We start from the raw sequence: 11,807 nt of genomic DNA, 5'->3' as shown, positions 1-11,807 counted from the left end.
ATTGGGTCTTTTCAGCCACAACTGATTTTATATGTTACACTTTTAACATAACACATGTTACACTTTTTTTTTTCTACCCTTTTGCTGTCAATATTTTTTGACATATTAATACCTAAATACTTTACAGTATCGTTGACTGGAATAAAGACAAATCAATTCCAAATGTACAAACAATCTTTAGCCTCCTGATAAAGATATTTGAAACTCTACAATACAAACATGTTATCAACATATATTTAGTTTGTTTATCTTGTTCTATTTTTATTTTTCTTATGACACTGATGATTTACATTTACTAAAAAAAATAGGAAGGTGAATTAGCAACAACTTTAATGATGGACTAAAATTGATTAGGTCATTTATTAATGCTATTAAAACTCCATCAAACTATTCTCTAGAGGTTGAGTCATGGCAACTGGACTTTCAGTTCTTTAAAGGTGAAACACTCGGACTGAAACCAACCTGGGTAATATATTTGGAGGTTCCTGTCCAGCCTCTCTCAGGCTGATGAATGGATGGGTGGCGAAACGTTTCACCTTTAAAGAACTGAAAGTCCAGTTTCCATGACTCAACCTCTAGACAACTTTCCCTGGACAACTGAGAATCTACACAGAGACTCCATCAAACAATGAACTTGTTTTCTACATTAACCCTCTAATTGAGTTTTGAACTCTCATATTTTAAAATTAATTTTCTTTTATCCATTTTTAAAGCATTTATGATTTTTCTTTTTGTCGCACATGAAAGAGTGAATAACGAGAAAAATCTGAAGTAAATTAAATTATAAAAGTGATTTTTAACAATTTCCTGTTAACTATTTGTCTTGGACAAAACAAGGAAATTATCAGCTGATTATCCAGAAAAAAAATGACTGTTGCAGCACTAAAATGGCTCAAAACTGTTTTATCATCTTATGACGTTTTAATCTGAAAATAACAGCTGTCAGATATAAAAAGTAAAAGACTTCCTTCTAAAAATGGAAATACTAGAAAGTACAAGTACCTCAAACAGATTTAAGAGTACTAGAGGAAAGACACTGACCATATGTATCACAACACAAACGATCATCAGACACAAACATCAGCACATTGTTCTGTTCTGATCCAGAAAATCCCACAGCTGGATGAGCGTGGAGGATTTTGTCAGAAATAAAAGCACAGGACTGATTTTAAAAAGGAACCAGCAAACTGCCACCACACAGTGGAGCCCTGTTCCTGCTGGAAACCCCTCCCTCTCCTCCTCCCTCCGCCTCCACCTGTGTGCAGGTGAGGCAGGTGTATAAAGGAGTCTTTCTCTGGACGGAAACAGACTCCAGCAGCTGCTCACACTGAGATCTTTGTCCAAAACCGTCGGATTTCCTTCAGAGATGGAGAAGCTGCTCACGCTGTGCATCGCCCTCGCCCTCACCCTCGCCCTCACCACCTCCGGTAAGAAAAAGACTTTTTTAAAAAAGGAATCGGTGGAGGGGGTTGGCTGTGTCCTGCAGCCATTAATTGTTAGTATACACACATTATACACACAGTTTTCACTGTTGTACTGGTCAAAAAACAAACATGAGACCTACAGTTATTTACATTTCTGTCAGAACATCCCAGCTATTTACGACAATAAAGTCTTTCAACACAACCTGGACTCAGGTGTGGATCAGTGCACCGGGGCCTGAGAGATGAAGGGCCCCCGGCCTCTGTATGAGGAAAATCCCAGAGCTGGGTCACTAAACCAGCACAGAACAGTCCACAGAGGCCTTTTCTCTGCTGTCGTGGAACTGATGGGAATGTAACTCAGACTGTGTGGAGACAGGATCAATGTAGAGAACAGGCAGGAATCTGATTGATAATTAATAATTCATTGATTATGAGTCTTTAAACTTCTTAGATATTCTGTCATATCAAAAATGGTTATTTTCATTATTCATTAATCTGTTGATTTATTTCTAAATCAACCCAGAAATTGTTCAGTCTATAAAACGTCACTGTCCGTCTGTGTCTCAAGGTAACGTCCAACAGTTTATCGTCACATAACATGAAGAAAAACTGAAAATATTTATATTTGATGATATGAAATGAAAAAATGGTTTGTGTGAAATAAAATTCAATCTTTAAATACTTATTAAAATGACTGGAAATTAATTTTCTGTCAATCAACTAACCAATTATGATCAATGTGTCAATCGATGTTTAATGTTTCAGTTTTAAGAAACAAATATCTCCACAACTGCAACGAATGAGTTTATTATTTATTGATCTGCTAGTTATTGAACCGCAGCAACACACAAAAGCCTTTCCTGTTGTTTCTTCTTCTCTTTACTTCAGGGTCTGCCGATACAACACAAGCCGCATCTACCAACAGTACTACTACAAAAGACGCATCTACCAACAGTACTACTACAAAAGCCGCATCTACCAACAGTACTACTACAAAAGCCGCATCTACCAACAGTACTACTACAAAAGACGCATCTACCAACAGTACTACTACAAAAGCCGCATCTACCACCAGTACTACTACAAAAGCCGCATCTACCAACAGTACTACTACAAAAGACGCATCTACCACCAGTACTACTACAAAAGACGCATCTACCACCAGTACTACTACAAAAGACGCATCTACCACCAGTACTACTACAAAAGACGCATCTACCACCAGTACTACTACAAAAGACGCATCTACCACCAGTACTACTACAAAAGACGCATCTACCAACAGTACTACTACAAAAGACGCATCTACCACCAGTACTACTACAAAAGCCGCATCTACCAACAGTACTACTACAAAAGCCGCATCTACCAACAGTACTACTACAAAAGCCGCATCTACCAACAGTACTACTACAAAAGACGCATCTACCACCAGTACTACTACAAAAGACGCATCTACCACCAGTACTACTACAAAAGACGCATCTACCACCAGTACTACTACAAAAGCCGCATCTACCAACAGTACTACTACAAAAGCCGCATCTACCACCAGTACTACTACAAAAGCCGCATCTACCAACAGTACTACTACAAAAGCCGCATCTACCAACAGTACTACTACAAAAGCCGCATCTACCACCAGTACTACTACAAAAGCCGCATCTACCACCAGTACTACTACAAAAGACGCATCTACCACCAGTACTACAAAAGAAACCAGTAAACACACAACCATCTCAGCGTCTACTGAAAAACACAATTCTTCCGTTGCCAAGACGACAAGAGCAGGAAACACCACACACGCTGTGATGACATCCACCAGTACCGTGACAACCAAGGGCAGGACTACAAAACCCAACAGCTCATCTGTTCCTGTGTCCCAAAATGAACCACACACAGACAAGAACACGACCCCACTTATGACCAGCGATGGCAGTGAGAGCGGTGTACCTGGGTGGGGGATAGCGTTGCTGGTTCTGGCAGCTGTGCTTCTGCTGATCCTGATCCTGATCCTGATCGTTCTCGTGAGTCTTTTAACATCACTTAGGGTTTAGGATGTGGTTAGCGTAGCCTAGCATAAAGACTGGGAGCAATGGGAGCAGCTAGCTTAGCTCTGTGCAAAATAAACATTCACCTTATAACCACCGGACTCTGCTGCACAGTCCAGCCCAGTTTAAGTTGGTAGGTAGGTTGTTTTTTGGCATGGCTAGGTCTATTCCAATTTTCAGGTGTTTCAGGTTAAAGTGACCATGACACCTCATCCCATCATACTTATACTTTAAATACTTAAAGGGTTAGGGTTATCAATATCAATCAATCATTATCAATATTTGTCCCTAGCTGGTGTGGTGGTGCTGCTGTAGGGATCGTTACAGTGGCTTCAGTCCCTACAGAGACGACCTCCCTCTATACACCTCCCACAGCCGCTTCGAAGGAGCCAACGGGAACCCAGACGTAAGTCAAACGTCACTAAATACAAACACGGGGGCACACTGCAGCGCTGACAGCGACACAAAGCTTGTCCCTAATAACGACACGGTAAAGGGCCGACGTCCTCACGAGGACACAGAGCTAACAACACAAAACACTAATGTGCCACGTTACAGCGCTAAAGTCCTCACGTTCTGTCAGGAACTGGTCCTCACAGAAAGTGAAACACACACACACACACAGGGAGCAGAGTGTGTGTGGGTCTAGTCTTTGTGTGCTGTAACGTGACGCCTGGGAAAGCATCTGCTTCTTGCAGCAGAACAGTCCATCCACTTACATTAATGCAATCACATTGTACTTAGACCCATTCATAGAAATCTGACGCAGCAAGAAGTGACAGCATGATCAGCACAACGTAACCACAACGGCTCTTGATTAGACTCATGATAGAAAGAGAACAAACTCACACGCAGAGAAACAACCACGTGTTTCCACAGGTTAGTAATCGTTAGTAATCGTGATGTGCCGTCCGTTAAGTCTACCCGGGCGTGTCCTGGGCTGGAGAGATTACTAGAACTGATACTGAGTTATTTGTATTTAATGAGTCACAGTCAACATTTACACAGATCATATAAAGAAATGTTGGGAACACCTATCTATGAGGGGATTAATGTGATCATGACAGTAACAATAGACAAACAAAAGCTGCCACCGAGTTTTTAGGTTTTGTTTTTAGATACAGTCTAAATCCAACCTATTTATATCTTAGCTCAGCCTCAGTCTCACCTTAGACACACACTAATATCTTTATAACAGCAGCACCTCATAACAGTAATAATACAACATCTTATTAAAACTGTGACACTGTTACCGTGATCATAAAGTCAAACAATATTCACAATAATAGATTCATCAGTGAAAAAAAGCCTCATTGTTTAATGAATATATTTATAATGTCAATGAGAGCAGATTCACTCACTGTCAGTAAGATCTTAATAACATTAATACAGGTTTTCATTACACGTTAGAGCCAGGCAGCACCATCTCAATGTTAATACACTATTATTATTATTATTACACCTTATTACCTGTTAGGACTGTCCTAGTGAAGTCCTACCCTGTTAGCCTGCAGGTACAAACACAAGTGACTCTGACAGGTGTTTGATTCTGTTCTTCTTCACAGTTTCTCCCATGAGTGACAGAGAAACAGATCATGTCTGATCCAGAGGACACTGTTCGCCTAGCTCCACGAAAACAAATAAACAATAAGTAACTTCAAAGCGAAGAAGAGAAAACAGGATTTCTGAACACATAAATACTAACTCTGCGCTCATCACGTCACTCATCTCTTTCAGGAAGACACCAGAAAGCCGAAGAAGGGCCGGACTGGGATGTACACGGTGAACCAATAGTGACTTTAAGCAGCAGAAAGACCAACACAAACTTTTTTTTTTTAATTTTTTTTGTCAAAGAACGTGTTATTTTGTTTTTAAATATTTAATTTTTGATGAACACCTGACATCCTGCCTGCTTCATTAGCTTTGATTTATTTTCTGTGAAGCACTGTGGAGCTTTGCATTAGAACAAAACTAACAACAGTTCTCATCAGGAACATGCTAAGAACTTTACTGGTCTCATTACAAGGACACTTTCAAATATTCCAGGTGTTATATCTGATACATCACACTATTAGTTCAACTAACAACATGTTTACTACTTTAGTTCTTATTTCAGCTGTTTTACTGTTTGCATGAAATGTTTTCTGTTTATCTCATTTTAATTATACTTGACATTATGTTACTTTTATGACTATTATTTGTTGATGTTACTGCTATAATTAATATATGATTCCTAACCTAATATTAATACTTGACTGTACACACTAGGTACAATATTCTCTCATTTTAACAATATCATATTTTATAATATTAATAGTTATTAGTTTTATTAACTAGTTAGCATTGTGACTGATTTGGTGTTGGCCAACTCTATATCTAATCACACTTCCTGTTATTTATCATTGTATTTTCTACATTTCATTAAAATACAATCTACATTCGTCCTTATTATTACACCAGTTAATATCCCACCAGTTTGAAACTGCTGTCACTCCTGTTTACAGTTCCTGTGTATGTCCTAGCTGTTGTACATGTATATGGTAAATAAAATTAACAATAAACACTTAGATGTCAACGTGTGTGATCCTAAAAACAGTCTGACATATTATGTCTGATCTAAAAGCATCCTTATAATGCTGTCTGCTCTTTATTGCTCATCCAACGGTTGTTGTGCCACAACAGTGCAGAAAGAGATTTTTAATCTCAACGAGTTATTTTCTGATTAAATAAAGGTTATATTAAAAAAAGAGAAAGGCATGGAGCAAGGCAGGGCAGCTCTTTGTTAGTTCATTAACTTGAGTGTTTGATATGAACACGACTGATACCAAGCTGATACTAACATAAAGAGACTGGGCTGGGCTCTGCCGTGTTACCGGTCAGTGCCAACATCAGTGTCTTATCTCCGACAAAGAAACATTCAACATGACTCAAGATCTCACTCACTTTAAGTTTTGATTTCATGTTAAGTTTTTGTTCTCACAAAACCTAGAACCTCAGTAGCTTTTTAGTGTCTATTTAATTCTCAGCTTTTTTCTCTCCAGTGTTTCTGTTCTGATCTCATGTTTCATAAACACTCATTTATTCTGCATATTAGTTTGAATCAGGTCTGATGATCTTCATTAGTTTTAGTACCTGTAGAAGTGGTGCAGCGGATCAGAAAAACATATACAAAGTCAACGCAGTTACTTTCACTTCTTCTGATGATGAGTGTTTACAAGGAAACTCCACAGGTGACCTTTACATTTCAGGTTCAGCTCAGAGCTGAACCTGAATAAATCAAATATTTGTTATGTTATGGTTTGTTATAGTTCTAATATAACTATGACGTGTTTTATCAGTGCTCCCAGTTTCATAATGCCTGTCAGAACCAATCAGGACCAAGACGAAACAAAAAGGAATGGGCTGCATAAGGTCAATGTTTGGTGGCGTTTACCTTGACTGACAGGTGCAACAGCCTATCGCGGTCGGCCGTGAAGGTCACAGTTTGCTGGTACCACCTCAGCAGTACTGGTTCCACTTCTCCTCATAAACCTGCAGAAAACAAGGACAGACAGGGTTTAAACTGACTGAAGTCACAGTTTCAACATCCTGTAATACAAAGTGACGACTGCCAGACGACAAGAGGTTTCACAGGCTGTTAGTAAACCACCCAACAGGTGATCAGTTCAAAGGGAGACTAGGATGTTTTCCAGGCAGCCTCCTGTGTGTCAGCTGTGTGGTCTTTGTCTAAAAACCCTCCTCAATGATCAGCACTGTCTAGAAAAAAGAAAACCCAGTGCTCGTCCATTACAGCTCGTCTCTCGTCAAGAGAAAGTTGGTGTTGAACGAACTACTATGGGACATTGGGGTGTGCTGGGCGCAATGCATCTTGGGTGTTGTGGGATATCTCGCATCCTTTTTCACAGTTTTCTTCAGTCATGGGACATTAAGAACATTTATGTTTTACTGTTTGACACAAAGAGCCGAGTTAAAGTAAATTATCATCAGTGGAGCAGTGGATTATTCCTGTAGCTGTGACTTATGTAAGTGTTCTCAAAGGAAGACTTCCTGTTGAGTCAGCACTGTTGACTAACTTTTTATTCTCAGCTTTGGCCTCAGCAGCACGACGCCCTGACCTCTCTGTGGGTGTGTTGCATTTACACACATTCAGATAAACTGACACTAATGTTCAGCTGGACTGAAAATTATAAAACCAGATTTAAAGTGAAAGACCCTCTATGGTCTTATCTGTGTCTGTAGCTGGGCTCTAGAACTGAAATCAGGAAATTTAAACCTGTGAATCCAAAGGAAATTATATAATAGATAAACAAAGAAATAATTAATCCATATTTATACGGTCTCTTGTACATCAAACTCCTGGTGTGCTCATACTGCAAACAGTCAAACAGCAACAGAACAAATACAGGGACTCTGTGTGGATATGGCTTGGCTGTTTTTTAGGCGAACAGAAACCTTCTTGGTGAGTTCTGGGCCCTCCTTTATAAATAACTGCAATATCTCCAATGAGATTTTTCGTGTCAGTCCTTAAACTGCACTCACATGTACAGTGGTCCGTTTTAACGCTCCTCCTGTTCACACTGGTCAGTAACAGGTCCCTTTCTGAAGCCATTTAAGTGATATGACAAAATCTGGCCTCTGCTCTGTGGGCAAATTCATATTAAAAGTTTTTTTTAAGCTAGTCTGAGCCGTCAACAGCGAGTTAGACAAACCAAATAAACATCCTACCAAATTCAGGTTCTTCACAAAGGGACACAAATTGTAAAATGCTAAATATTCTGCTTATGACTCCCATAACGATCAACGTGCAAATGTCAGACAACTCCTAATTATTTCATTTTGGATTACTAAACAATAAGCCCTGTGTTTCAGAAGATCTACTCTGATATCAGCTGTTGCTTGATTGATCGATAGCCATAATTTTAACAATTAAACTTATATCAGTATATTTCCAGTAGAAATAAATATTAGTGGGAGGACTTTCTGTTTTACATCATAGTCAACTGAATATCTTTGGATTTTGTTGAACAAAACATCTGACAGACCTCAACTAAATTAGACGAACAGTTTGTTAATGTCTGACATTTACTGGTAAAGTGATTGATAAATAATAATAATAATCATTAGTTGCAGCCCTGATTCCAGTTCAGACTCACTGTTAAACTGTTCATTAGGTCTCATGAGCTCAATCTAAGCTGCAGGTACAATACCTGCACAATTCTGAAGGTAGAAATGTTGGGGCTGGATTGTCTTCACACTCACCTGCAGCAGGACAGAATCATCCGTGATGATTCAGCAGCTTTGACTCTGGTCCAAACTGACGTCATTCCTGGTTTCTATTGTGTTGGATGAAGGGAGGAGGTCTGCTTGGTCTGCAGTGACCAATACAGCTGCATCTGGGAATAACAATATTATATTATATTATTATCATTACAATGAGCACATGTCATTTTAAAGTACATATTTTCAAGTGTTCTTACTAATTGCACTAACTGCTATTATGTAGGTTTACATTACACTGAGAGTAACAAGGAAAAGAGAAAGTTGAAAAAAATAAAAAAACAACTGTAAATTCCACAATGGAAAAAAATGCAATAACATAATTATTTTGTCTATGTAGTGTAATACAATACACGTCTATTAATAACAACTGTATTGTAATACAATACATGGAGAGGGAAAGGAAGAAGCTGGACAAGGTCATCAAGAAGTCCAGCTCTGTCCTGGGGTGTCCTCTGGACTCAGTGAGGGAGGTGGGGGGACAGAAGGGCCCTGGCTAAACTAACAACTATGCTGGACCATGGGTCTCACCCCCTGCAGGATGTCCTGTCTGCCCTGGACAGCAGCTTCACTGTGTGAAGGACAGAGTCCACAGGTCTTTCCTTCCTGCTGCTGTCAGACTCCATAATGATCAGACTAACACTGTACATTTGTCATCCATCTGCTGTGACCATGTCCAACACTGCATTATAAGGTGAATCACATCAGAGCAATATACTGTAGTCACTTTACCTGCTATTTATTTATTTATTTATCCATAGATGTCCATATACTGGACATACCCATAGGCACATATCTACACACTTACAGTTTTTGTGGCTTCATAGTTTTATTCCACTTACTATTTTTTAATATTTTTAATTTCTTATTTATCTCACATCTTTGCTACTTCTGGCCCTGTGCTGTGTACTGTACTTACTGCTGCAACAACACAATTTCCCCACTGCCGGACAATAAAGGTTTCCTTATCTTATCTTAATCTTAAATCCTAAAGATGAATCATAATATTAAAATTCTTAACTAACATAAACGTAAGTAAGCAAAGCTGATTTGAATCCCAGAGAAATCCCTGCACTTCAACAGAAAACACGATCCAATGTCTGCAGTCAGTGTTTAAACTCTGATCTGTGGCGCCTCCTGCTGGCCTGAACTCTCAGGTGTTGAAGGCGAAATATCAGAACAAGATTCAGCTCTCATGTTCACAAAATAATATAAAGCTCAAAGTAGTGGAGTTTGGAGAACTTCCTAAAAATAAGGACTGTCTTTCTGTGGAGATTTAAATCCACACTTGTAACATCTGGTGAGTAAATAAATACAGGGATGACTGGAGGAGCCATAAACCTTTTCACTCCAGCTGTTCTACAGCTGTTGATTTGGCTCTACACAAATAATAATAATAATAATATTAATAATCTGGCTGCTAAACAATGTAAGATGTCAAAGATTTAACAAAGATAAACTGCCTCATGTTCATGTGCAGTTTTCTATTTTTCATCCAAATCAGGCCCAAAATGACCAAATCTGCCTCTTTATTATTAACAAGCTTTATATCTTAAAGCTTTTAACTGTGTTTGCTCAATTGTTAAACTTACATTTGTGTAATTCTGCCTTTAACAGAACAACTGTGGTAAAAGAGGTCTCACCCCATCTGAACCTTCAACTGCAGGTCAATTAATGACAGCAGCACCCAAAGGTGCAGCACAGAATATGACCACCATTACCTCAAGAATAAGCTCCAGATACAGGTGGACAGGTTTCACATTTAAGATGACTGTAATGACAGTTGGACTACTAAGGACTGCTCATTGACTTGAATGGGGAAACTGTAATTTAACTGAATTTTGACTCTCTGCAATGTGAAGTCCGTATATCCACAATTACACAGATAACAACTTAACACATATAAGATATAACAAGTTAAATATCTTTGTGGATACCGAAAACAAATATTAGTCACAATTCAGTTGTAGATATCTGAATGAGTTTTGGCCAGTCAAAAACAGCCTGCCAATCAATGATCCCTTCCGTTTATCATTTATTGATTATCGTTAGCACGTTAGCTAACTCAGCTAGCTTAATGTTCGCTAACGTGGCTAGCTAACGTTAGCATTAAGCTAAAGCTATAGCTGCACATTTGCTGTCCGATACAAAAATACACCGTCAACAACAACAGCTGATGATAACACACACACACACACGTTACTTTACTTTAACATTAAATCTGTTAACTAACTAGCTAGTTAATAGCTAGTTATTAAAACACCGAATAAGGTTAAAACCGCCATTAGCGCTGTAACGCCGAGCTGACGCACAGACACAAACGCGACCGGGCTGAGACAGAAAATCCGTAAAAACACAGTGGATGTGTTTGACTCACGTTGTTTTAAGTCGTTTCCTCGGATGCAGGTGAATTTAATAATAATATCCACGATAACAAAAACATCCAACTATAACACCCAACAGAGCCCCGACGTCCTCTGGCGCCCCGCCGCCATTTTGTTCTTCTGCTAGCTGCGGTGGCTAACAGGGCAGCTAACTTAGGCCGCAGGGGCCAAGTCAAATACTTAAAATAAACTTTAGAGCTTCAGCTTTTCCATGTTCTAATAAAAAAACAAAACCCAAACAGGGAGAAACGTTACGTTCCTGTTACTATCGTGTTAAATGTATTTATTACAATAAGTCCCTTAATCGTTTTTTAAGCGAACGTAAAGTGACTGTTGATGCTAAGTTAAGCTAACAGGTGAAACACTGTTTTCATAAAAGTAGATGTTTTTAGAAACAGCTCGAAATTATATCAGTTAATTCATAAAACTGATATCGATCAGCTCTGTGACTGAATGAGTTATTGTCTTAATGTGTCCTGTATTAATAAACTTTATGAGAAACTGTAAAGTTAAATGTTAAATTTGCACAAAGCTCCAATACACTGTATATAGATATGTATTTATTTACTTATTAAAGACTTACCTCAATTTTTATTGAAAAAAAAAAATAGACAGAAGTGAACATAAGTTCATTACTCGTCTTTAAAAAACATTTAACTAAAATTACAGTG

At 38.6% G+C, this 11,807-nt stretch overlaps 1 protein-coding gene across 1 annotated transcript; it reads left to right on the top strand.

Moving 5' to 3' along the window:
* Positions 1–740: 740 nt before the first annotated feature.
* Positions 741–5,928, top strand: LOC113136771 (histidine-rich glycoprotein-like). Its single transcript, XM_026317806.2, has 5 exons — positions 741–748; positions 1,275–1,427; positions 2,313–3,451; positions 3,768–3,881; positions 5,041–5,928. The coding sequence occupies exons 1-3, from the start codon at positions 741–743 to the stop codon at positions 3,148–3,150; spliced, it is 999 nt and encodes a 332-aa protein (XP_026173591.1). The 3' UTR covers positions 3,151–3,451; positions 3,768–3,881; positions 5,041–5,928.
* The last annotated feature ends 5,879 nt before the right edge of the window (positions 5,929–11,807 follow it).

This window comes from Mastacembelus armatus, chromosome 16 (assembly GCF_900324485.2).
Source record: "Mastacembelus armatus chromosome 16, fMasArm1.2, whole genome shotgun sequence".
NCBI classification, from domain to species: domain Eukaryota; kingdom Metazoa; phylum Chordata; class Actinopteri; order Synbranchiformes; family Mastacembelidae; genus Mastacembelus; species Mastacembelus armatus.
Note: the sequence above shows the minus strand (reverse complement) of the source record. Positions and strands in the feature narration are given on the sequence as shown.

What these genes read in the sequence shown, in the direction of transcription:
- LOC113136771 (XM_026317806.2), top strand. An exon ending in CCTCGCCCTCACCACCTCCG is followed by an intron (nt 1,428 to 2,312) that starts GTAAGAAAAAGA and finishes TCTTTACTTCAG; the next exon opens with GGTCTGCCGATACAACACAA.